This window comes from Pagrus major, chromosome 5 (assembly GCF_040436345.1).
Source record: "Pagrus major chromosome 5, Pma_NU_1.0".
In the NCBI taxonomy this organism is placed as follows: domain Eukaryota; kingdom Metazoa; phylum Chordata; class Actinopteri; order Spariformes; family Sparidae; genus Pagrus; species Pagrus major.
The window spans coordinates 15,949,525-15,977,010 of NC_133219.1; the positions used below are offsets into that span (position 1 = coordinate 15,949,525).

General features: G+C 40.2%; 1 protein-coding gene across 1 annotated transcript; it reads left to right on the top strand.

Moving 5' to 3' along the window:
* snx2 (sorting nexin 2) lies at positions 1–25,206 on the top strand. Its single transcript, XM_073466301.1, has 15 exons — positions 1–213; positions 7,495–7,594; positions 8,281–8,441; positions 8,666–8,732; positions 9,669–9,712; positions 11,077–11,218; positions 11,515–11,593; positions 12,556–12,631; positions 14,730–14,843; positions 15,316–15,409; positions 15,729–15,934; positions 16,321–16,464; positions 21,503–21,583; positions 21,798–21,869; positions 22,482–25,206. Exons 1-15 carry the CDS (start codon positions 115–117, stop codon positions 22,530–22,532), a joined length of 1,530 nt encoding a protein of 509 aa, XP_073322402.1. The 5' UTR covers positions 1–114; the 3' UTR covers positions 22,533–25,206.
* The last annotated feature ends 2,280 nt before the right edge of the window (positions 25,207–27,486 follow it).

The following is a 27,486-nucleotide window of genomic DNA, read 5'->3' on the forward strand; positions in this document are numbered from 1 at the left end:
TCTCCCTCCCTCGCCCTGTCAGTCGACTGTTTTCTCTGTTTGTCGGTGTGTATGTGTGTGTCTGTTAGCTAGCTGTTAGCTGCCATCACCATCAACCGCAGGAACGACGCGAACATGGCGGACACAGCCAGGGACCCTCCACCGGAGAGCACCGACTTCCAGGAGCTGGAGGACGGGGAGGACCTGTTCCCGGAGCCGGCCGCCACACAGGAGGTGAGGAAGAGGAGGAGGTGATAAAGGGAGGCCGAGGGGAGCTGTGGCAGGCAGGGCGTGATGCTTCTAGCTGACAAGAGATGGAAACTTAGAGGAGGGGGAGCAGGCAGGGAGAAGACCTTTAAAACGGATATTTTTTGAATGGGGTTTGGTGCGTGTGGGAGCTCCTGGTTTATTCATCCCTGCACTGTCATCACTGAGCAGAAGAGCCACTGAAACGCTTTAAACGCTCCGTATAACAACACCAACGGTGGCCTTCGAGGCGACAGTTACAGGAGCCGAGGAGGGTCATATTTGCGCAGAGAGCGACGCAAAATAGGTGTGTTTGCCTGCCGTCAGGTGACAGTCACACAGGTATAGGTGATGCATTCAGGGCGGCCTGGAAAAAACGGAGAAAGTGCAGATCAGCAGATGAAAGTTTCTTGTTTGTTGTGTTTATGCGTTTGTACATGTGGACATTGAAAGACAGTTGTATTGAAGTGAAGTTGCTGTGAGCCATTATATTTTTTGTGGTTTTGAATGATTCTTTCATGGTGGAAGCCACAGGGAAAAATCCAGCAGGTATCGAGATAGTTTGTTAACAGTTTGTGAGGATGACTCTCAAACTGTTACAAGTAAAAAGACTCAAAACAACAAAAGGTGGCCAAATATAAAGAGCAGATTACAGTTAAATTCAATCATTTATTCAATAAACAACAAAGTGACCTACAGCATCAAAAGTTTCTATGGAGCTGAATTACCTACCTTTATAAAACTGAACACTGAAGGCTTCACAAAGGTAGATTTTGTTGCAGGCCTGCTGTACTGGACTTGAGATACAGCTTATAGTCAGTACAGGATGAGTCCTTGGCTTTGTAGATCTATCTTTCATTATGATGATAATCAGTAAACAGAGTTTACAAAGTGCTTTGACAAACAAGCAAAAGCAGGAAACTCAGGACAAACAATATTACAGGACAAACACTCAACAGTCAAGACAAACACAAGGAAGTCGAGTCTAAGGTGAGTTAAGACAACAAGGCAGAACACAAAAGACAATATGAGTCATTACAAGTAAAAGGAATAAAAAACATAAAACAGGAAAAATCACAGGAAAAAGAAAGAGAGAAAAGGGAATAGTAACAGAGATAGCAGCAAAAATAGAGATAAATAAAAGAGTAAAATCATAAATGACTTCATTGCTTTGACAAAGGCAGAAAAACACCTGTTGTTTGACTGTTTTGCTCCGATTTTACTATCTAGCACCGTAGCAGATTGACGTATGTTTGAGGCACACTGTAAAACCTTAGGCACAACCTTCATTTTGTCAAAAACAACGATCAGACCTTGTATGAGTAAAATACATAAATCAGAAATTTGAAAGGATGATACAGATACAAACAGCTAAGCAAATATAAGCAAACTTAAACGTGGAGCTGTTACATACAGGCGAGAGCCAAACAACAAACAATATGCTGGTCAGATTGTTACTTTCCACTGTGTGTGCATGTAGTGTAATAGTGCATAACAGTGTAAGGGATGCTGAATCAAAAACAAGTATCTTTCCAGATGTAATTCACTGAGAGTTAATACATGCAGATAAGAACTTATAGAAATTGTAGTTGTGGATTACAGAGAAATCCTTTGCCAACAAAACCTACAGCTAAAAGTCTTTTCTGTTGATTGCAAGCAAATGGATCTGTGTCTGAAGCAGGATGAAAGGAGCAGCACCTGGTTTAATGCGTCAGCTCCCACATCAAATTTAGAAAGGATGTATTGTCATAGGTGTGATCGGATGTCACATTTGACAGCAGGTCAGTCAGTTCCCTCCAGAAAATATCCATCTGATTGTTCCACGAATGACTGATGTCAGCGTTTTATGCTCTGCTTCATAGTTAAAAGGAAATGAACAGTGGCTTCTGTAAGGAGATGAGACGCGGGCCATGGCTTCCTGTGTCACAGTCACAGACTTGTGTGTGGACATCCCTGTTGCTGCTGCCAGCCATGAAGTTAATGACACTACTTGTGTAACTTTGATCTCATAAGTGCTTTCTAACATGGCGTGCCAAATGTTTAGGTGTACCTATTATATAAATGGTGGTTCAGCTTTGGTAGCTTTACAAATGGTCAATGAGAGGGGAGACACAGAGGCTTTTGGCTTGATTTTTTTAAATCAGAATTTGATTAATTTAATACCAATGAACTGTCGTAAAGGCTGTTCCACTTTTTTGTGGAAAAAATCATTGGGGTTACAGAAGATTTTCCCTGTATGAGCATCATGTGCAGTATATTTTTAACTGATGTGGTATCTACTACAGTCATTTTGACTTTTCACTCATGCAAGCTTCCTTGAGCTACACATGCTTGTTGTAGGACTGAAGTAGGACTTTTGTCACCTGAGCACTGCTGCAGTTTCTGCTTTAAGTCAACGCTTCCTCTTTAAACACTGTTTCCAGCTGAGCTTTATTGATTAGACATTTCAGACTTTGTTAATTTCTTTCACCAACATCTTTATGTCTGAATAGGAATAAACAGTTACAGAAAAATACCTCAACAACAGTGTGTGTGTGTGTGTGTGTGTGTGTGTTTGTGTGTGTGTGTGTGTGTGTGTGTCAGCTTACCAAGTTACAGGAGAAAATATTTTGGCATCTAAACCAGAAGTATTATGCATGGCTAGATAGTAGTGTGGTAAATACTTATTTCAACTGTTTATGTGACAATCACATAGAAGGGGGATATATAAAAGATAATAATTATAACTTTCCAGAGCAGTAAAGTTCTGTCTCATAGCGTTGTAAACCTCTGTGCAGTGTTTTGCCTTCTAACTCATGGATCAGTTACACAAACTGGACTTTCATTGTCTCAGTGGTACATGTCGCACCATATATGAACAAACCCTCTCCCACCAATGCAGTGATATTTTTGGTCTGAAATGTGAACCCTAATGTGAGAGCAGTTGAGAACTGTTCCTTCGTTGTCACCGTCCTGCAACACCTTTTGCTTAAATGCATTTCTATAAAATGTTCTTGTTCTTTGCTTTCTTTCATTTGGGTGAACTGACCCTTTAGGAATTCAGTAGGCAGACAGAGCGAAACAGGACTGAGGCCTCTGTCTGCTGAAATATCTTTGATCATCAGTTTGAAACAGTTTCTTATTTGGGTGTGTTGTAACTTCAGCTCAGAAACACCAACACACACACACACACACACACACACACACACAGGGTTGTTTTTCTCTCTTTGTCATGTCAGCACTCTGGATTTCATTCCTGGTGATGATTGTCCTCCTTGAGTGTCACAACAGCACTCTTCAATGACCTGTGTGTGTGTGTGTGTGTGTGTGTGTCAGTCATCCACTTCCCCTGTGAGCAGCTGAATGGCGCTGGGTGTGTATTCATGGCCGACACGCTGCTTCACAAGGACCAATAAACAGATGAAGGATGTTAAGGTGGACTGAGGTTAAGTGGCGTGCTTAATAACCTCTGACTCCTTCTGCTTCCTCCTTTCGTGTCTCAGTTTGCAGGGATATGAAGCTGAGTCTCTGTCTGTCTGTGATATCAGTGTAGACTCAGCTGCCAGTTTATCATGTACTAGCAAGATTGGGGTGAAAAAAAACATTGCTTTATCTATATCTTCGTGACTCTTTTTGAATGATGATTAAAGCCTACTACTACCTAGTGGTATGAAGTGTTATTTTCTCTCACGCAGGTGTAGACCTTACAAGCTAGTTGCCTGTATGCTATAGTTTGTGGTGTGTTCAAGTGCAGCTTTTTGGCCAAGGCGACATGAGGTCAACAGTCAGCCTTGTCGCCACTAATTCTTTAATGTTGATTTGGTGTATCTAGGCCCTTACCGAAGCCAGTTGGTGTAATATTTTCCACAGAGAAAGCCTTCAGTATTGTTCTGTGCTCTTCTTTCAATGAGATAAACTCTCTGAAGCTGTTTCAGAGAGGTAGGATCACTTTGGAGGCTCGAGTTTGTGCTGCTGTTGAACTGACAGATCTTTCCAAGTTTTAGTTCATCATTAGATCTCAAAGTGAGGATTTGTGATTCAAATAGGCCACCAGGGAGCCCCGATTTTTTTTTTGACATGAACTTCCTCTGGAGTGTCCTCATGTTCCCTCTCCACACACATATTTCCTGTGGATTGTTCAGCCATGCTAGCAGCTCCAAGGGCACAGTGTCTGTCAGACTTCCGACCTGGACTTTGTCCTGAGTGGTTGGTTGGTTGAACTCTTGGTTAGATGTCGTTGGTTGTTGAAGCTATTCCCAGTTTGATTTTAAGTGGTCTGAAAAAAATTCACAGTGTTCATCATGTGATATTTAAAAGTATCGGCGTGTCCTAAACGCTGATAATAGAGCTATGATGTGCTCAGATTATTTATTGATTCACTCTTGGTGAATCTAGATCAGTTAGAGGTTTGAACGTTATTGAATGGAGGCCCAGCTCACTCTGTGTGTGTGTGTGTCAGTGTGTGTGTGTGTGTGTGTGTGTGTGTGTGTGTGTCTGTGTGTGTGTGGTATTTCCTCTGACCTCTGTGTGTGTTTGCTGAGTAAGGAGGTAGGAAGCTCCTTGTTATCATCACTCATTTCCTGCTCTCTTCCTCCACACTGTCCTCCTCCATCCTCTGCTCTTTCTATCCATTCAGCTAAAATCTCTCCAACGCTCTCTTCCTCGACGGGGCTGTGAGTATGTTTTTGAAGCCGCAGGTGTAGGTTTCAGTCAGTTTTCCACCTGCTGGCTGTTTAAACCCCCTAAAATGTTTAGTTTCAGAGTCTCTACCTGAAGGCTAATTTAACCCCAAAACGGTCTTTGTGCATTTGAACTCATGCCGCTGTTGTGAAAACGGGCTTGTCAAACTCACAAACATGTGATTTTGTAGTTGTTAACAGACGTTCTGCCATCTTCCCCACACCAATGTCTTGCGAAATCCAAACTCATTGTGACAAGTGTTTTCTCATATTGGTTATTGATTATTTACATTCTCTGCTTTGCAGACGTTGTCAGTGCACTAAACTCAGAAGCGTCTGATGTGAAGAGCTTCGGTCAGCCTTCAGTGAGTCATCACACACATTTACAGCCAATTCAAGAATCAGTTCTTTGATGTCGTAACTCACAAAAAACGTTCATAAAAGCTCTCCAGTCCATAAAGCTGTGTGGGTGTGTGTGTGTGTGTGTGTGTGTGTGTGTGTGTGTGTAATATAAAGTTGCGACACTCTGCACATGTGATCCGCCACCAACTGTCAACTGCTACTGAATGAGTTCCTTAAGTTGTTGTATGAGTGTGGGGTCCGTTCTGTTTTAGTTCAGTTTTTTGTTTTTTTTCCCAGCTGGAAGTTTAGTGCCTTGCTGAAGGGAACCTCAGCTGAAGTTATCGCAGGAGATAAAACATATGTTGCTCTCAGCTGTTCTTGCATCCGGGTTGACATTTAATCTGTCCGGTATCACTGCGTTAATAAACATAAGTTGCTGTGCCAATGAGGGCATGTTGCTACATGAGAGGAGACAGGGAAAGTCCAGTTTGAATAACTGAAACTTGAATCTTACTGAAAACACAGCGAACAGAGGTTTATAACACTATGAGACAGGATTTTACTGCCCTGGATATTTACAATTATTTTATCTTCCATGTATTTGATTGTAGGGCTGAGCAGTGAGGCCTTTAAAGCAACATTATTTCACTTTTTTCACCTTAAAACAACAGCTTCAGAATCATTCTGATGGTACAGTGTCTTACAATATGTTTAAAGGTGTCTCTGTCTCAGCCCCCTAACACTTGTCCCTGCACTATGTAACTTCAGTGAGAGGGTAGGATCACAGTGTTACATACATGTTTACTGCAAGATACAAGTTTTCGACACATAACATTGTTATAACGTAATGATTTGTGTCTGTAGTTAGCACCTACTAAAATTTGTATTAACAACAGTGGTGTTGCACTTTGAAACTGTTGGGAGGGGGGCACAAAAATGCCATTTTCTACTTAACGTTGCTTTAAGTGACATTATGATATCTTTTGGCTATATTGCAACAAACTATATATTTTTTTAAATCTCCTCAAAAGCGCGGATAAATGCGACAAAATCAAATATCACAATATTTTTGACAAATGTTGTGACAATATTGTCCACGTGGATTTAATTTCTTAAGTGGGTAAATATCAGAACAGGTAAGTCTCAGAAAATTGCGTCGCTTTACTGGAATGCAACTTTTAAAACCAGGAAAAGACGACACTTATGCAACACAAAGACCTCCAAAATCTAAGATGATATATAGTATCATATTGCGATAACTGTCTATATATATATTGCCCAGCCCTATGTGACTGTCATTAAATGATAGAAATTTGTGCTTACCGCTACTTTTAATTACCTCTGTATATCTGGAATTGGGCAAAATATTTTAATCTGTTAATTCTGTGCTGTAGCAGCAGCTGCACATTTCAGCAGGCTGCTCAGTGCACCATCCATTCCATTAAAATAAAATGTACATTTTCTACATTTCTTCCAGTACTAAAGCATGAATGTGATCAGTAAATTTCATGGAGATGTGGCCAGTAGTTCTGGAAAGGCAGATCTTCCATTGTGCCCTCCACAGGTCCTATCAGGGCGAACATGTTGTAGGTAGCACCTTTAATCACTCCAACACGATCTTTCTGTATGATTTAACCCACAGACTCTCTGTGCTTCATGGTTGCTGGTTTCAGTTAGCTGCTCAAACTTAATTTGCTGCTTACTCAGTATTACACTCCCTCTGATGTCATTAATGTAGTGTTAGTCACTCATTACTGATCTGAAAGTGTGCGTCTGTTTCCCTGGAAGGAGCTGTGATGTCACATGCTGCTGATCGATCAGTTTTACCTTCAGTGTTTGTGGAGCAGCTGGCTGTTTCCTCACTGGCAGGCAGGAAGTCCTGCGGTTCAGCAGGATGGATGACACAAGCTGCTGGTAGCGTTTTCTTCTTCTTCTTCAGTGGAATATGTTGAGTCTGCACAGCTACTGTACAGATGTGGCCGCGTCTCTGCTTCCACTTTGCTCCTCCGCTACTGTAAAAGGCTGAAAGTTAGGATACTTTGCTGGGACGGTGAAATAATGCAGTTCAGTCACCAGGAGCGGAATAATTTGGATAATGAAGCTTAAACGACAATGTGCGGGTTCATCTACTGTTGAATGTTTAATTCTAAATAGCAGTGCGGGGAATCTATCAAAGATGAATTTTTGTGTGTAATAAACTCTTTATACTGTGTGTGTGTGTGTGTGTGTGTGTGTGTGTGTGTGTGTGTGTGTGTGTGTGTGTGCGCAGTCAGGACCAGCCAGTCTACCTGCTGAAGACATCAGCACCAACTCAAACGGACCCAAACAGGATTCACTGTTTGATGATGATCCAGAGGACCTGTTCGCAGGTAAACACACACACACGCACACACGTGCACGCACACATGCAGAAATAGAGATTTACTGTCTATATCTATATACAGGTATGAACATATTTTTAACAATGACTGTAGGTAAACAAGATAAAAAGATATAGATTGGTTGGTTGATACTATACTATCTGTAGCCGTATCTATACTTGAAATGGGTGGGGCTTAACTGGAAGTGGGTCGGGTGGCTGGACGTTGTTATTATAACCCTGAGGTTGATATGCTTTAATCAGAAGTTGCTTTTTTATTTATTTATTAGAAATCTATTTATAGAACTGCCTCAGATTTGAGCTTCAGATCAATGTTCTTGATCACAAAAGTAAGAGATCTATTAACAGAACAATACTTTTATGAACTTTAATAAATAAGCTTCATTCAGCTACCTGATGAGGATTTTCCTTCATAAAAATACTTTGTTTGTACTGGATACTTATTTCAGCTGAGTACTTGCTCAACCCTAGTTGATACATCGACGTAATGTGTGGCACAAAACAGACAAGCAACTTGTTTTGTGAAAAGATGCTAAAAAGACATCTAAAGACGCTCCTCTGCTGGTTTATGTGTGCACTGTCCAACAACAACTAATGTGTACATCCCAGTGCAAATTGTGGGGAAAAGTGAAGCAGGAACACTCACTGTCTCTCTCTCTGTTTGTCCCGTCGAAGAGGCCACAGAGGAGGTTTCGTTGGACAGTCCAGAGAGAGACGTCCTGCTGTCTGATGGCCCGTCACCTGCCATCACCCCCATCACCCCTCCCACCTCCGTCATCACCCCTCGCCTCGGCCTCGCCCACGACGACATGTTCACACACTCGTCCTTCGACGAGGTGACTGCACTCACACGCCAAGTTATATATACACATCTATGTGTGATTTTTTACATGTTGGTTATTTTAGATTTTGCTCTTTCTGTTGTTCTATCCTGGTTGTCCTGTTTCTCTGTTTAAGAGGAAGGGAAAACATTTATTTTATCTGAAGCCATCATTAAATATTTCACCTTCTTGTTTAGCTGCTGCCTGTAAACCTGATCAATTATTCCTGCTTTCTGTAGATTGAGGAGGAGGAAGGCGGCGATTCATTCGACATACACATAGCAGTGTCTGACCCTGAGAAAGTTGGTGAGTACACACTGATTTCACACCCCTGTAGTCCTGGAATATCCTGGATTATTCTGGAGCGATGAGAGGTGTATTTCAGATTAATTAAGATCAGAGACTTCCCATCGATACCAGTGAAGTTAACGTCAAGCAGTTTCTTGAATTTCATAATATTCATCATTTCCCAGCAAGTCAGTGCTTCTAATTCTCCAAACTAAGACTACATTACCCATTAGCCCCCCCTTCTCTTCTTGTCCTCTCTCCCTGGAGATAATAGGCATGTTGGAGGTGATATTTTACATCAGCTTTTCTCCGTCAAAGCTGCTGTCAGCAGAAACTGTGAAAGGGATGAAGTAAAATGCAGAGCAGGCAGTGACAGTGGCCAACGGTCTGCTCAGTCATACTGTTAGTCATCACACTTTATTACTGTGGTAATGGTTTACTGATGTAACAACACGGAAGCACTGCAGCCCTGCTAACGCCCCCTGCAGGCTCGAATGCGTCGTTACAGACCACAGTGTAAAGTTTTGGACAGGACCAACAACACTGATTATTTAGTGGGCTGGAGCTAAAAATATGAAGTCTGACCTGAGAGTTATAATCCATGATTATCTGAGGTAACTGTACAGGACTTTCATTCTGTAATCAGTAGGTCACGTTGCTCTTTACTCAACTTACTCGACACTCCCCTAATGTAATCATGATAAGGTCACAAAGATGGTAAGCAAAACTGTTTGAACACTCAGGATTTGCTGCAAGAACACACACTTAACCAGTTAAACCAGTTTGATATCTGAGCGGAGTGTGCTCCCGTTTCAAGCATGATCTATTATTAATCTGTTAAGAGTATGAATGCTGTTTAAATAGTGAAGAAACACACATGACAATGTTTGAGTGTGTATTTTACTGCTTGGTGCACAATAACGATGAAGCTGGTGGTGTGTGTGTGTGTTCCAGGTGATGGGATGAATGCATACATGGCTTACAAAGTGACGACCAAGGTGAGATTTATATCAAACTGTATACTTTCATGTCTCTCACATGATGTTATTGATATCCACAAGTAAACTCTGAAAGTCTCTGGGGAGACGAATATGGGCGATACTTCTGATCCTCAGCAGAACAAGTATCATAATAACTCACACACAGACATTAACACCAAGAAGTGTTAGCCATGTGGGCTAAGCAATAATAACGGTGTTAATAGTATTCACTCGCTAAAGTTGCCAGCCTAGATCTTCATGAATGAACACTTGAAGAAAAAGGATTAGCATTCTGTTAAACCTCCCGTCAAAGGAAGTTGCACCCATAATTTGGGCAAGGTATCATGGGACCTAGGAATAAGGTGGATAACAATCCTATTCATCATGTCTGTCAAACTAAAGAAAGAAAAGTAAAACTTGTACTTTGTACTTGTACTTGTTCCTGTGACAGTAAAAAGAAACAAACAAACTGGCACATTAGGTTGTAATGTTCACTACACACCGTACACGTTCTTAAATAAAGCAGGTCAAGCTGTCCTGAGAGTGACACCAGAGGAAAAGCGGTGTTTAGCTAAATCAGAATAGTATAGCGGCTGTTTTTGGACATCTCATTAATTTACTCAGGCTCAGCTCTTCACTGTCAGACACAATACAAGTTTGACTTTGTGAGACTCAGCTGTGATCTGAGTTGAATACTAACAATAGTATGCTAGCTAATGTTAGCATTCAGCTGCCTTTAAGTAAATTATTCATCTCATTTATCTCTACTCTGTTAATGCATCCTTGTGTATCATCTACTGTATTCGAGGAAATAAATAAAATAAAAATAGAACTAAAGAGTACAAAGCACAGCCAGAATTAGCAGGCTGCCTACAATTAGCATGCATGTGAACAACTACTGGAGATAAAGACAATGAGTGGTGGAAAGCAACTTAGTACATTTACTTAAGTACTGTACTCTACTCCATTTCTCGTACTTTCTACTTCTGCTCCACCACATTTCAGAGCGACATATTGTACTTGTGCACCAAAAGCCTTCATCTGGATTTAAACAAGTTAGCACATTAGCATACTCATGTTGGCATCAGTGACAAACTGTACTTGAAGTTGTCGTGGGCTCAAGTGTTATTATATGTAATTATTTCTGTCTGGACCAAACTAATGGTCTGACATAATGTCACCGCCTCTCTAAGCTACTGCAGCCAAAAACAGTCAAAGCATGTAGAGAGCTGTTGCACAGATGTTTGATGGCCAAATTGAAGGATCTCAAGCATCAGTGTGAACACATTCGTTAATCTTCATACAAAACCTGACCATGACCTCAGTTTTATTTACTGCTCTCTTCACGTCTCCCTCTTTATCTCTTTGAATCTCTCTTCCAGACCTCTTTGTCTCTGTTTAAGACTGATGAGTTTTCAGTAAAAAGGCGTTTCAGTGATTTCCTGGGTCTGCACAGTAAACTGGCCTCCAAGTACCTGCACATAGGCTACATCGTCCCCCCGGCACCAGAGAAAAGCATCGTGGGTAAGTAAAAATCACAGTCGCACGCTCCTTCCACTGTAGTCCAGGAAATAACTGTTCTCAGACTGAGGTCCAGGAGTTTGTATGGGTCATTCAGGTAAATCCAGGGGTCACAAATAAAACAGACTTTAGTCAATCTTTTGCCAGATGTTAACACAATTATATTTTAATCTCTTTGCACAGAGTTAATACAGTCTCATTGGAATTTGCTCTGTAAGCTGTCAGTGATACAGATGCTTGTGTTATGGTAATTAGTCGTGACTCGTCCTGGTTGTTAATGAGCATCTCCTCGTCTGCAGGGATGACCAAGGTGAAGGTGGGGAAGGAGGACCAGTCGTCCAACGAGTTTGTGGAGAAGAGGAGGTCGGCACTTGAGAGGTACGATGAAAAGAAATTCATAAGTACACAAAATACAGCAGAAACTAACGGCATTTGTATTTTAACAAATCAAGCACCTGTTTTAGATTGATCTCCTTCCTCTCATACACATCTTTATAAATCAGTTTACTGCAGACAAATAATCCAGCACAATCAGCATGAAGTTACCTTTTATCTATGTATTTATTTTGTCACTGTTACATCATTAATCATGTGGTGATATAACTGTGAGCAGGAGCAGTTCTCAAATCCATCCTCTGTGGTGCCTTCAAGGACACGCTGACATACATCTGAGAATTGTTGTCAGATGCTGAAAAGCTGTTTTTTTAAGTGCTCTCACAACGTATGCGTGTGTGTCTGTGCACAGTCGTTGTTAAGACCAACTTGATCAGAACTTTACAGGCCAAAAGGTCAAACCACAAATATTAGATACATCATCATCACAACACATGCTCATGTGTCTGCGTGTGTGGAGGAGTGTGTGTTGAATACCGAGAAGGTGGGGGAGAGGTGGGCGGGGCTGACATTCTGCTGCCCTTTACTGATGGTGTTTGATTGACAGGAAGGTCAGCAAGTGACAGCTGATGGAGCTCAGAGCTGCAGAACTCCACGCTGATGGACACACACCCACCCACACACACACACACACACACACTTTTCTTAACTTAAATTGTTCATGAAGGTTTTTTGTTTGCTAATAGGAGTCCAGTTACAACACAGTTCACAAATTGTTTATGTATAATTCACATATTTTTCATGTTTTATTTAAAGATCGGATAACTGTCAGTTCCTGAAAAAAAAGTTTTATCTTTGTGATTGGACTTTAGCTTTCGGAATGATGTTGGTTTTGCACCACCATCAAGGAGAATAATCGATCACTTGATCAGAAACCGGTCAGCCAACATGTAAAGTTCTTCCCAAAGTAAAAGCATGTTTTGATTAGTGTTTTTGTTCTGTTTCAGGTATCTGATGAGAACAGTGAAGCATCCCATCCTGCTGAAGGATCCTGACGTCCTGCAGTTTCTGGAGAGCTCAGAGGTAAACGAAAAATTACACATTTTACTCGAAGAACATGAATATATCTGATCACGTGTACAAGCAGGACACAACAAACCTCAACAAACCTGTTATTAACAGACAGTCAGATCTCTGTGCTTCCTTGTTTCTCGCTACATAAGTGATTTAGTTTCAGCAGCAGTTCTTACAGCTGGGCACCTGTTTAATGCCACTGACAAACTTTGAAAGTCCAGTCAGCCTCTAAAAGTGACTACAGTCTGCATTGTCAGTTAGAAACTTCATCTTCATCAGTGCTTCACTGCAGAAAATCAAGAAAACCTGCAAAGTGCAGTTCGGCTCTCTAACCTCAACAACTAAGACCACATTTTCACCTGGACAGCAGCACACAGGGTAGGAGCTAAAAATGAAAGGTGGCACAGTTTATGAGATGCAGTTTACAGTGAGAGTAGGGCAGGTGAGCTGAGGAATAAACTTGTTCTTGTGACACAGTCCTGATTATTTTGAGAGTCTCACTGAAGACACAGGGTGGCACTAGTGGAAAGGTCAGGGTGTCATGAATGATCTGTCCTCTGGGGACCATTAATATCCACAATATTATCCTGGTGATCTGACCAGTAGTGTTGAGATGTCTCACTCTGGACCAAAGTATTGGACATACAGACTGCCTGGCCTAATAACTGATAGACAGTCCTTGCCCCGGCCTCAAATTGGACAAAAAACAAATGACAGATCCCTAAAAGAAGCAGAAAACCCTCCTCCTCAAACTCTGCCTGAGTTTTCTGATCTCTTCGCTTCTTTTCTCAACAAGCAGCAAAAAATGTCCCGACAAGGTCAAACCAACGGGTCTACGCCTGCGAGCCAAGCCTCTAAAAACTGCCTCAGGGTTTAAGAGCCTGCGGCGTTTTCTGTTTCCTCGCTTTATTGTCCACTCCGACTAAATCCTCTGTAACATTTCGTCTTGTTGGTTCAAACTCCCCTCTCCTCCTCCTCCTCCTCCTCCTCCTCATCACCCTTCTCTGCCACCCACCTAACCATTGGTGGGATTATGTTGGGAAGGAGCCGGCAGTTGTTGAGTCCAGAATAAATGGCCTTGTGTCACCGATTTAACAGATGAATCACTCGGACGCTTGACCGAGCGTGTCGGTCCGTCCGGCCCGCTTAATGAAACGCAACCAGAGGAGGGGGGGCAGGGGTGGGACCAGGCTGCAATTGAAAGCTATTTTTACCCCCCGCCTCCACACATTCACCCTCGTCCCACCGTCAGTGATGGCCCCGGGGACCGAGCTGTCCCCTGACTGCTGCCGCTCCTGTTAAATGAGATTGGAGGGTGGGGATTGGGGGGGGAAAATCTGCTCCGGCGTCAGAGGAAAACCCTGTATGTCCGGGGAAAAGTAAACTTTTCCAAAATGAAGAAAAATGAGCCTATTTTCAGATGGACGTCCAGCCGTTTCCAGAGTGACAAGATGGGTTCTGAGTCGGTTTTTGCGGCTGTTAAAGTTGCTCGGCACATAAAGCGGCCGCATTAAATCTGATTGGAGCAAAAACGTGGGAGACATTACAATCAGAGAGGAGGAGAGAAAAGGCCACAGCTGTGATGGAGTTAGGGATGGAAGGAAAGATGGAGCAGAAAAGAGAAAGAAGCAAGAGAAACTGAACACAACAGACAGCAAAAGAAAGTGAAAATCTAAGCAAGGAAGAAGAATCATGAAGGTGAAAGAAGGACAGAAGAGAAAGTGATTCAAGAAAGCAAATAAAGAAAACAAACGCAGTGAAGATTTGAAACGAGATAAACTGACAGCAAAAGAGGCAGAAATTAAGGGATGAAAGGAACCAAAGAAACAAGTACAGAGAAAAAGGATTAATGAGAAACAAAGAGTTAAACAGACAAAACAAACGTGAGACATCGAAAGATATTTCAGCAGAGTGATGACTTGACTCTTTGGTTGTAATGATGGAATTTGCATCAACAGCAAATTGAGATTGAAGGTTTCTCACTAAAATACCATCAAATATATCTTAAAAAAAAAAAGGTATAAATTAGCTGGATATCAAAGCCTGTGTGTTCCCCATTTTAACCACTCATCCTGCTTGTTTGTTTGTTTGTTTGTTTGTTGTCCAGTTGCCGCGGGCGGTCAGCACTCAGGCTCTGAGCAGCGCCGGACTTCTCCGGATGGTCAACAAGGCTGCAGACGCCGTCAACAAGATGACCATAAAGATGAACGAGTCAGACGCCGTGAGTGAGGGAGGGTGAAGAGGAGGAAGCAGGGAAGATGAAAGGTTGAGAGTAAGGATAGATGGAAGAAAAAGAGAGGGAAGAGGAGAGGAGAGAAGGTCTCAGTAAGACTGAAGGATTGAAGGGAATTATGGGAGTAGAGAAGGAATGCAGAAAAGAAATAATAACTAAGGAAGTGGAAATGCTGCCATTGCCAAGAGCGGACTTTGTCAGGAAGGAAGCAAAGGAGACAGGGAAATAAGGATGTAGAGAACATGGAAAGGAAACAAGAAGGAAATATGAACTAAGGAATAATAGGGAACATGGAGAAGATGGGAGACAGAAGGATGAAATAAGGAATTAGGAAAATATCAGATAGAATAGAGAGGATTATTGGATAGTTTAACAAAAGTTTTAGTTGAGAACAGTTCAAAAGTTACGTATTAATTGACTTCTGTGTGTGTGTGTGTGTGTGTGTGTGTGTGTGTGTCAGTGGTTCGAGGAGAAGCAGCAGCATTTTGAGAATCTGGATGTTCAGCTGAGAAAACTTCATGCTAGTGTGGAGTCTCTGGTCTGTCACAGGAAAGGTATGATGCCCTCTGTGTGAGCATTAAATCCATTCGGAGGTAGATGTTATCACTGTACCGTTGTAAATGCATGTGTATGTGTTACTCAGCACGAGCTGTACACCTGTGTCATTTACTCTGCATTTAAACCTAGAAGAGAACAAGAAAGTGTTTGTTATTTTTTTATTTGAGGGCAGAGGAACATAAGAAACATTTTTGCCACTGTTATTTGTATGAATTTTTCATACGAGGACATCAAAAAGCAAATTTTTTGGACTGTGACTTGAACTCATCCTGTTTTAGCACGTCTCTTGAATCCCTCCTGTCGTCTCCTCTCCAGAGCTGTCGGTGAACACGGCACAGTTCGCCAAGTCGGCAGCCATGTTGGGGAACAGCGAGGACCACACGGCTCTGTCCCGAGCTCTGTCCCAGCTGGCCGAGGTGGAGGAGAAGATCGACCAGCTGCACCAGGACCAGGCCAACGCAGACTTCTACCTCTTCTCTGAGCTGCTGGGCGACTACGTCCGCCTCATCACCGCCGTCAAGGTACGAGTCTCTGTAGAGTAAATGAGGTTTTATTTAGGACAGTGAAGTTAACTATAACTGTGTTCCTCTGAATTACTGATCCAACCTGCCATCTGAGCTGCTGGACACAAAACACCTGCGACCAGGTAGGAACGAGACAGGATGTGAAAGAGTAGAGAGAACAAGAGTAGAGTAGAAACAGTTTTAGTGCTGTGTTCTTCAATCCTGGTCCTCAGGCCCCCCTGCTCCGCATATTTTAGATATATTTTATCTGCACTTTTGAAATAAAGTATCCTTCTATGATGCTCGTCATTTGTTTGTCATATTAACAACTATATATATATGTATTAACACAATATTAAAGGGTTGGTGTGTGTTAAACACTTTGTGTGTGTGTTTGTGCGCAGGGTGTGTTTGACCACCGTATGAAGACGTGGCAGAAGTGGCAGGACAGTCAGATGCTCCTGCAGAAGAAACGAGAAGCTGAAGCCAAACTGCAGTTCACCAACAAACCAGACAAACTGCAGCAGGCCAAAGACGAGATCAAAGAGGTGAGACAGACGGACGTACGGACTGATGGAGGGAGGGACGGAGGGAGGGATAGAAAGATGGAAAGATAAATGGATGAATATAGACTGGAGCAGTCATCGAAGTCTTTGGTTCAGTCTTATTTATATCAGATGTTAAACTCATTTTCAAAACCTAAGCTGTCAAATAACCTGCCATAGACTAATAATGATGACAACAACATGTTGTTACTTCTGAATATGTACCTAATTACAGAGTCACACTGAAAAAAGATAAAAACTAACATTCGTGACATTTGAAACAAGTATAATAAACAAGGAAATGTTAGTAAAGATTAGGCGATGCCAGTTAAAATATTCAGAACACAGACATACAATACACAAAGCAAGCAACAGGTACATCCTAATACAAAGAGAAAAGAAATTCAGTTCAAGACCACAGTGAAAGACATGCTAAGTACAGTGTTTACAGACAGACCGACAACAACATTGTGATAACAGGCTGTTCGTGGTTCACACAGGCTGTAATTCAAAAACCCTTCAAGTCAAGATTTAGGAAGAGGTCAGGATACAAAGAGTGCAGAATTCACTCTCAAATGTTAATTTACAGACTAAATACAGCTTAAATGTGTCCATAAATGTGTATACAATGGGAATTTCTTTTACAAATAACTATGCCTTTAATGACCATGGAAAACAATCTGACAATGTGAAAGGTGTCTCGGGGAGTTACAGAGAATTATCAGTGATTACTATAGTGAGTTTCAGCTTATTGTTAAGCTGTCTGACCTACAACTCACTGCTCTCATAGCCCTAAAAATCAGTAGTACACTACCTGATTCTGATTGGCTGTGATGGAAACACATCACCTGAGTAGACACGCTACTTTTCGCTCTTTGTCAGGCGCCATGTTATGATGTGCAGTGAATTTAAGTCCCGCTGGCTTGTTAATACTTTTCCATCCGTCTCCAAAGCTTCTGGATGTAGAGTGATGAAATGTATGATCTGTTGCTTTCTACTGTTCTGTTTTTCCAGCGCATTTCTGAAGTCAAACGAAAAACAAACTTGTCTCCTGGCAGTGGGAAGGGAGTCAAATGCCTGTTTTTAGCGTGTTTACCCATGTTTAAAGAACTTCCACGTAAATGCTACTTTTGGTGAAAGAGTTGTAATAGTGAAGCGTTTAGCGGTTAAAAAGCCAGATATTCTCCTCAGGAGTTTGAGGAAAACCAAAAGTAGAACTAAAAGAGAGGTAAAATTGGTGTTACATTCATTACGTTGACAGAAACACCTCTCCAACAGAATTATCATGTCTGGAGGGTGAGCACCCAAATGTAGCACAGAACCACATTAAAGGTGCACTATGTAGTTTTGGGGAAGAAATTTTAATCAGAAGAGAAAGATCTTTTTTATTTGTAAACAAACTTAATAAACAAACTCTCTTTGTTTTCATGGCCGAATAAACTGAATAAACAAACGGACCTTAAAGGACAACTCAGTGTCAGACTGTTTAACTTTGTTTACATTTGGCGGACCCTGCCATCTTTCTAGCTTCAAGCTGTGTTCTGGGGACTTTGTTTTACCTCATTAAATTGTAAATATTAAAATTCAGAGTTTAAATTTCTTCTCCTAAACTACGTAGTGCCCCTTTAAATCTTGATGTTGCAGGTTTTTCCTTTGACGTCTGATGATTTCATCCTGTAATGATGAACGTTATTTTTCAGTCCTTGGACTTCCACTTCAAACCTTCATGTAAAATAATAAGTGCGCTTGTTAATTTATACAATATAATGAGTATGATAATATATATGTTTATAGACTCTATGGTTCAAGATCTACTTCTTTTCTTCATCGGGTGAAACATTGCTCCCAGAAATAACTCTCCTCTCTCTGAGGCTCTTGGTGTGTCCAGTCAGCTAAAACGAGCGCACCTCCACAGTTCAGTCATGTGAAAACTTTTCTCTTTTTTTTTTTTTTTTTTTTCGGTGTAGAAATCTTTTCTTTCGGTCTGCAGGCTTCACATGAACTCAGTACGACAAACAAGAGCAGGAGAGAGTAGAAAAGTACTTTATTAGAGCATCTGTTGAAGCTGTCACCACACAAATCCTCTCTGTCAGGATACAACACACACACACACACAGTTGGCGTGGTTGGGGGTCTGGTATTAGAGCAGAGTAGCTGTCAGATGTGGGGTGTCGGGAGGAGGACGGGTGAGTTTTAGGGGAGGTGGGGGAGGCTGTCAGAAGCTGCAGACGAGGACAGATCGCAGTAGAGTTACAACCAACATTTATTTGGAGCCGACATGAGTTTTGCCGCCTGTCAGGAGTCGGGTTTTTGGTTCACGCCTTGACAACAGCCAACAGAAAACACACAGCGGCTTTTTCTGAAGTCAAAAAAAGAGAAAAGAGTTTTACTTCACGCTGCTGCTGCTGCTGGAAAACCTGGTGAACAGCTGCTGCAGACAACAGATTAATGCCAGAGATCAGACCGCTTCACACTGTAAATACATTTACAGTCAATGATCTGGAGGAAAAGAGTGACTTTGTGCACATGAACGCTTCAACTCAGAGGATTTTTTTGTAGAAAATTGGCAACAGAGGGAGTAAAATCTGGGAACATCCCCCTCCTAAAATTGTTTTGCTTTCTTCTTTCCTGCTGCCTCGCTGCCGTTGGTGTCATGTAACTTTCCTTTTCCTTTTTCGGACAAATATTTCTGTTATCCTCCTCATAATAACAAAACATGAGAACATTTTTTGGGGGAACATTTGAGACGTGGTCCGCACCAAGTTATTTAGAAGAAAGATGTAAAACAACAAAGGTGCGAGCGCTGAATAAGTTTTAAATAGATACATTTTTAACACGTACATATACTGTAAATATATGCTTGCATGCATTCACGCACACACACACACTCTCACACATAAACATGTATGTATTGTTTTATTTCCTCTATCGTTTCCTCGTTTCTTTATAAATGAGCTTCAACCAGACAGCCTACATCTGCAGCATTTTCCTCCCAAAAACAAAACATATTCCTCTGTATTGGTCGAGAGTAACATTTACTCAAGTACTGTACTTAAGTACAATTTTGAGTTACTTCTACTTTATGTGCTACTTTATACATCTATTCCACCAAATATTTTCCATTTCACTCCATTCACAAGTTACACAGCATACATTAATTCATCAGTAATTAAAATACAATAATTAGACATATGATTCTGCATTATGTGTACTTTAACTTTCAGTACTTTAAATATATTTTCATTCCAATACTTTTGTCCTTTTTACTCAAGTAAATTTCTGATGCAGAACTTTTACTTGAGCAGATTATTTCTTAGTTTTATATTCAGACAGCAAATTAAAATGTTACAATTAGCCTAATTTACTGCTGCAGTTCAGCATATGAAGACTTGTACAACTCAGTGACAACAACACAGTGGTGCTACAGTCTGTCAGATTATTAAACCACACTGCCCCCTGTGGGCACCAAACAGAAACAACAGCCGGAGTTTGAAACACACTGCTGCTGTAAACCTGCTGCTGTGTGTCAGCAGACACTGTTGTGTTCTTTGTAATTACTCCAGAAATTTTCAGGAAAACTAGAAGGACTTTTTTTGCATTCTGGATGTTTTTGGCGTTCTCTGTTGTTTATGCTAAGCTAGGCTAACCACAGTCTGACAGGAGCTTAATATTTAGAACCTGTGAGAGGTGGAGGTGATATCCAGCTTCACATTTCCACTCTTGGAAATGTTGAGCTATTTTTTTTACCACCATATTTTTCCTCAATATACAAAATTACAAAATAAGTATCAGTGTTTAATGTCTAAATGTCTCAACTGCTGTTCAAAAATCTAAATAATATAATATAACAACCACTTATTCCAACGTATAGTCTGACACTTTTTCACTTTTTCAACTTCTATCACAAAAGGTTTTGTTTTCAGCTGCGGTGGCTTTACAAATCAAAATACTTCATCTCAGGTTTAAACCAGCTTGTTTCATCACAGTATTCGAGTGTCTCAGGGAGGACTTTTCCTTTTGGTTGGTGATTTTGTTTGCTCATGTCTCCGGATCTTCCTCTATGATTTTGGAAGCTCTGAACATTTTTTCCTGCCTCTTAAATTTTGTTGCATTTTCCCTGCCATGCCTTCCTGCAACCAGGAGATTGAGGAGGTAGGACCTGCCCCGTCTGTCCGTCTGTGTGTCCGTCTGTCTGTCTGCAGCTCTGTCTCCACCTGCTTGACTGCCTGCTTCGCACCTTTTATTTGCCTCATTGTTTTTTTTTGTTTTTTTTTTTGTTTGTCCTGCTGTTAAACAGTCACATGAATTAGTTTGTCAGAGTAGGTCAGATCCTCTCAAAATCTGCCTTTTGGAATAACTTTCTGAAAGTGTTCATTCTGGGTCCCAAATTTTAGCTTGAAACTGAAGACAAACCCGTTCATGTGACAGCTTAGATCACCTAGTTAAACACAGTGTTTATTTGTATCCACATGGCTCATAGAGCCGAGTTCTTAAGTCTGTATCCATGAAAACTTCATCCAACCAGTGAATTAATCTAATTCAATTCCATCATTATTTCAGTCTTTTAAAAACTCATTTAACCAGCGGTTAATGTGTTAGTTCAGTAAATAACAATAACTTCAGTTAACAAACTTCATCTAAACTACACGTATCAACACTGTTCAGCCAGACATGGAAATACGTACAAGTTAAAGCAGTTCATTCAAACTATATAATAGTTTTTCAACAGTCTATTTACCGCTGTTGTAAAAGAAAGATCAGCCTTGAAAATCCACTTTCAGTCGGGCAATCATCAGTAGAGTCATACACTGTGGACAGTTTGTGTTTTTCACTGTTGCTGCCGTTTGGCTAAACTGACACTTAAAAGTCCAACATCTGTAACAATCTGAGGCTGAGAATTTATTCTTCAAGTCATCCAAATGGGCCAACAAGGTTCCTCGCCTGAAATGGGGAAGCAAAATGCCGATTTAAACGAAATCATAAACGTTTTCTACCTTTTCGTCTGTGTCTGTGTGTGTGTGTGTGTGTGTGTGTTTTTCAGCTGGAGGGGAAGGTCCAGCAGGGTGAGAGAGACTTTGAACAAATCTCCAAAACTATACGCAAGGAAGTCAGCAGGTTTGAGGTGAGAAGATTTGACGGACGGATGAATGTATAGATGAATGGATGGATGGATTGGTGGCTGGGTGGGTGGAAGGACAGACAGAAAGTGAAATAAGGATAAGGATGGATAAATGAAAGTTCTTCTGTTAATGTGAGATAAAGCCTGAAATTCTCTGTATATTCAGAAATGATGTGTCAGACTTTCATCCTTTGTTTTTGTTTTGTTTTTTCAACAGAAAGAGAGAGTGAAGGACTTTAAAACGATCATTATCAAATATCTGGAGTCACTGGTTCAGACACAACAGCAGGTAAAGACAAGGACATTATTATTATTATTATTACTGTTATTATTATTATTATAAATAAGAACTGATATTTTAGGAAAACTACTGTTGTGTATAATTTGGCGAATAATTCAATGTGAACTATTGTAAAATTTAATAACTTATAATATCACACAAATTATATGGTCTTATAAGTCTATTGCTGCCGATATTTAAATCTAATATTTGAATTAAATTGAACTTAATTTTATGTTTGTGTGTGCATGCATGATTTATGACAAAATAAAAATGAAAAAAAAATCTAAATCCGATGAAAATAGAAATTTTCAGGGCCATTTTTTCCATTTTCGGATGAAATTAAAAGATAAATTTTTCATACATAATACAAAATAATACACAGGACATAATGTGTACTGTTTGTTTTCATTTGCGAGCAACCTGAGAGACATATGTCGCTGTAAAATTCTTCTAATTTGAATTTTATTGTATTTCTTTTATGGCCATAATTCAGTTTTAATAGTGGCAACCACGTATTTCCATACGTTTAGTGTATATATACATTTTTTGTTTGTTTGTTTTGTCTTTGGTTTTATTTTTTGTTTGCTTGTTTACATCTTTTTTCTTTTCCTACTACAGCTGATAAAATACTGGGAGGCCTTCTTACCTGAAGCCAAGGCCATCTCATAGAAACCACACATACACAACAGACAGTCCTGACTGGTTCCGGTCAAACTACTCTACCCATAATGCACCTGTCCTACCGGCTCACCCTCATCCTCCTGTTTATGCTCAGAGTGACGAAGAGAAGGGAGGCACGCATCAGATCGGAGTAACTTTCCTGCAGTTAAAAAAAAATCAACAACAAAACAGCTCACCATCTTCTGGTCCTCTTTTTCCTTTCTTCTGAAGTCAGTGTTGCGTTCAAGTCCTGTCAGAGTCATTTTGTTCTCCTGATTGTTGCTTTCACAGTTAAAATGACATATTTTCACTCCAATTTGCTCCAAATCTGAGCTCCCATGTGGGATTTTTTTTTAATAATTTGAAATCTGCAGTGAGTGTTATTTTTAAACCAGATGCTCATTATCCCATATGACATGAACGCAGCATGAGCTATGACCCACGTGATGGCTCTCCTCTCCAGAGCACTAATATGGTGTCGGGTTTTACAACTGGAGCACTTTGTTAATTTATTTCTTCACCATACACGAGGTGATGGGTGAATCGAGAACTGGGTGGAGGAATTTGACTCTGCAAACTTGTATTTGAATTTATTTTGAAGGATAACCCTGGTGATCCTCAGTAATGGCAGATATCCAGTTTGGTATTTGGATGTATGGAAGCACATTCCCACCATAAAAATGAAAAAGAAAACAATGAAAAGTTCGGGATGATCAAATTAAAGTTTCAGCGAAAGCCAAAATGATGTAATGCTTACGTTACGGTTTTGACTTACCATGAAAATGTTAATCATTCTTGACTTTTCATTTCATTTAGTTTTCCTGGTAAGCAACGGTATCCATACCTTGTCCCTAAATACTACAGTACCCATGAGCCTCTGTGGCAGTTGCTCTAGACGAGCTTAGAAAAGCTGTCAAGTCACAGTTGTTGCATATTCAGAAAAATTTAAACCTCTTAACTACACCCAACCATTTCCCGCCTGGCAACAGAGTCTGGTGTTTTCTGATTGGATGTTTGTTGGATGTGTCTTGCTGCAGGGTTCTCTGGGAATTGTAGTTGACTTCTCTTCTAATGCAGCCTTGAAACATTTGACTTTTTTCAATGAAATAAATGTTTTCAACTGTTTTCAGTGCAGGATTACTAGCTGTTGAATACGATCAGTAAATAAAATGTCTACATCAGATGATTTTTTTTCCCTTTATCGCACTATCAGTTGTTATGCTAACAGAACGGCAGGTATAAATGGGAACTATTCTGCACTAAAATCCCCCAAAACAAACCTTTTTGTCAGAATATCTGTGGTTTAATTTTGGAGTTTGGAACGTGAGCTGTGAAATTTATCCAGAGTCAGTGATGAAGGACGACTCACTGCATCCTTTGCTATTTTGTGTCTTGTTCTTCCTGTCACCTGTTCAACACCTTCACTTTTCCTCATGCCTTTCAAAACAAAAGCCCGAATATTTGTTGCTGTATGATCGTGAGTGAAGGCAACATTTTCTGTTTCTGCCCTCTTTGAGAAGAGTGGATAACGAAGAATCTCACTTTATGGTTCTGTTCACTGCTGCTGTATGATGAACATTTCCAGACCTAGAAGACACACACTTTGACTTTAAGAGCTCTTTTCTTACTGAAAGAGCCAGATAAATACCCAAAGTTAATACGATTAAACTCTGTTTTTCATGTAACCTAAGATGTTGAACTTCAGCAAACACACTGACCCCATTTTCACTTTAACTTAAAAGATCCTGAATGTAAAACTTTCCTTTGGGGAGGTATTGTAAATATGTTAAAAACGGTCAAAATGTGGAAAATGTAAACTGCAACATGTTGTCCAATAGTCAGTAAGAACCACTTTTATTTCAGCAGCTATCAGAACTTGCAGTGTGAACAGAACCTCAGTGTTTTTCTTCCTCCTGTCCGTTGTCCTCAAAGAGGAGACTTTGACGTTTTGAATTTTGGCTTATTAAATTTAACAGGAAATGAAGAATTCAAACAGCATGTTAGCATATTTAGCATTTTCAGTTTTCGGCAGTTTGCAATGCTAACAAGCTGTTTTGCAGATGAAGAATCTCCTGTTGACGGGAACCGAACTGAAGCCAAAATTTTCCGAGTGTCGGAGTAGTTTCAGGTGTAGAGGAAGTGAGTGTCAGGTGACAGAGTGTGTGTCCGTCCAGAGAGCAGCTTCAGACTGTGAGGATTATTTTTACTGGCTGTTTCTCTTCTTGTTGATCAGTGTGAGGGCTGCAGTCATAGATATTTAACTGCAAATTCTACAGAGTTTTCTTGATTTTATTTTGTTGAATTTAAAGCACACTTCATTATTGAAAAAAAAATCCAATGTCCTGAATCAGACAAGCTACAAATCTGAAGTTGAAATTAAAACTGGAATCTTTTTTTTTTAGCCCTCAAGCCGTCTACTTCTCAGTCTTAAATCATATTACACTGTGTTGATTGCTACCTTTTGTATTTTATTCCATGTTCAATCCCGCATTTGTTTGCCGCTTAATGATGTGCAATTGTTGAGAATTTTGGTTGATTTTATTTTATTTTTTTCATTTTCACAGATGATGAAATGCTTTATCTGAGCAGATTTTTTAAACTCTTTTGGTTTTGACGTGACATTCCTGCAGCGCAGCAGAGCAGATGTTTGAGAACTTTAATTACAATAAAGGAATGTATCTCATCCACGGCTGGACTGGGTTTTGATTATTCAGCAGTATTTTATCTGTATTTTAAACAGGGGTGACAGATCGCTTTAACTCATTTTCTACTGAAAATGAAGGCAGAAGATTACTTCAGATAAAACAAACATCTTTTTAAGCCTTTCAATCTGAAAGGCAAATCTCAAATCTAATCTGATATAAATATTATCATTACTCCAATAATGTTATATTATGTATTGTTCTGATCAGTTTTACTATTATTATTATTGTTATTATTAATTTAATTTACCTCCTTGTCTTTAGAGATGTATTTTATAATTTCAAATACTGTTTTAATTACTTTTTAAAGGGGCACTATGTAGTTTTGGAGAAGAAATCTAATATTTACAATACTAATGAGGTAATAATACAAACTCAGAAATATTTATCTTTTCCATAACTGAATAAACAAGCTGATCTCAGAGGGAAATAAGGTCCAGAACATTGTTTGAAGCCAGAAAGGTGGCAGGGTCCGCCAAATAAACAATTGTGTTGTCTTTTAAGGTTTGTTTATTCAGTCATGAAAACAAAGAGTTTGTTTATTTAGTTAGTACAAAAAAAAATGTAATAAAGATATTTCTTCTCAAAAGTACAAAGTGCACCTTTAAGTATGTGTCTCGTGAGATTCTATATCAAAAATAGTGATTATTATTATCATACATATCTGCTTTCAGTGGAATATTCATTATTTAAGCAAGTGACGGTCAAGAATCCTGTCCAATTTTATTTTACATTAATTATTGTAAGTTCTCAGTGGACAGCAATTTGAAAATGTTTTAAATATTCTTTCCTTGATTTTTGAATTAAAACTCATGACACCAGATATCATTCACTTATTTTTGTAGATCAAATACAAAACAAGTTATCATGTGATAAGATGATTAGTGTTGAAAAAGCTGTTAAAATACTATTTGTGGACACAAATCTTTGTCCTGTGCACAAGATAAAAACACATTTTTATTTAGTACTTGGGTGGCTGCAGAAGCTCCGCTCGTATCACATGCTCTCTGCTGATGTAGCTCAGGGGCGTTTGTTGACCTCCGTTATATCAAAACTGAAGATTACGAACAATTGTTCATTCTTGGATCTTGGAACACGTCTGTAATTGCAGAAAATCACATTTTTACCTCTAGGCAGCCAGTCCTTACCTGTCCTGACACCTGTCCTCCATCACTTTAATCGTCTGTGTGCTGTGTGAGACGTGTGCCTCATATCCACCTCTATTTTTCTGTCCAAAGAGTCGGTCTGTCAGAACCTCAAAGTGATAATCAGAGTGTTGAGACTGAAAAAGATTCTCCCAGACTGTCAGGAGGCTTCACTTCAGCTCTGCATAAACCACACACACACACACACACACACATAGTGAGCATATAGGCAGAGTGCTGTCAGAAAGTGGGCTGTGCATTACTTTGCATTGTGGCTGTCACAGAATCGACTAGCTGTCATATCCTAGCTGCAGGTTTCTGTGGAGGACGAACAAATTCACATCTGACTTCATTAAGAGACGCCAGAGCAATATTTAGTGTGTGTGTGTGTATGTGTGTGTGTGTGTGTGTCTGATGGTAGCCCCCTCTTTGTAGACATTGCTCAAGGAGCCAAGTCCAAACAGTTTGTTTTAACAAAAATAAAAAAAATAAATACATTTACAGTAATATTATGGAAAAATACCGTAAAAGAAACAGTCTGCTGGATGAAAGTCCTGTGCTTGTTTAACCCGACTATCCATCCCAGACCTCCTCCCTGTAAGGACTTTTCACTCTTTATACTACTTCCCCTCGCTTCCTCCTTTGCAGCTGTAATAATCCCTACAGCAGCTAGAGGTCGCCGCCTAACAAAAAGTGTAAATGTCCTGTATCCTGTTTTTATTTCTGACCTATACGGTTGTTTCTCTGATGAAGACGGGCTGTATATTTCCTAAAGGCAAATGATGGCACAGTCTGTTGAGATTTCTCTCCTTTTTGGTGAGTGGACACCATTTGGGAATCAAAATCAAATATTGAATTTTTTCAGATGAATTCTGAATAAAAAGTGACAGCCCTCGTAGCCTTTGCTAGTGTGCACGAGGCTACAGTTCACCCTCTGGTTTCGGTACGCTCCCTGTAAACTCTCCCCTCGTCTTTTCCCTTTCAGAACATACAGGACCATTTATATTAAACAGCTCACACACTGACTGCGGTGTCCCTGTCTCTTTCAGGTTGAGAATAATGTAGGTAAACCTGCATCCTTAACCTCACACTATCACTTAAACTGAAGAGTAATGG

Bases quoted from the DNA above. Each gene is read 5' to 3' on its own strand.
- snx2 (XM_073466301.1), top strand. From the start codon at position 115: ATGGCGGACACAGCCAGGGACCCTCCACCGGAGAGCACCGACTTCCAG. The intron at 12,632-14,729 runs GTAAACGAAAAA...TTTGTTGTCCAG, and splicing joins AGTTTCTGGAGAGCTCAGAG to TTGCCGCGGGCGGTCAGCAC. The intron at 15,410-15,728 runs GTATGATGCCCT...TCTCCTCTCCAG, and splicing joins TCTGGTCTGTCACAGGAAAG to AGCTGTCGGTGAACACGGCA.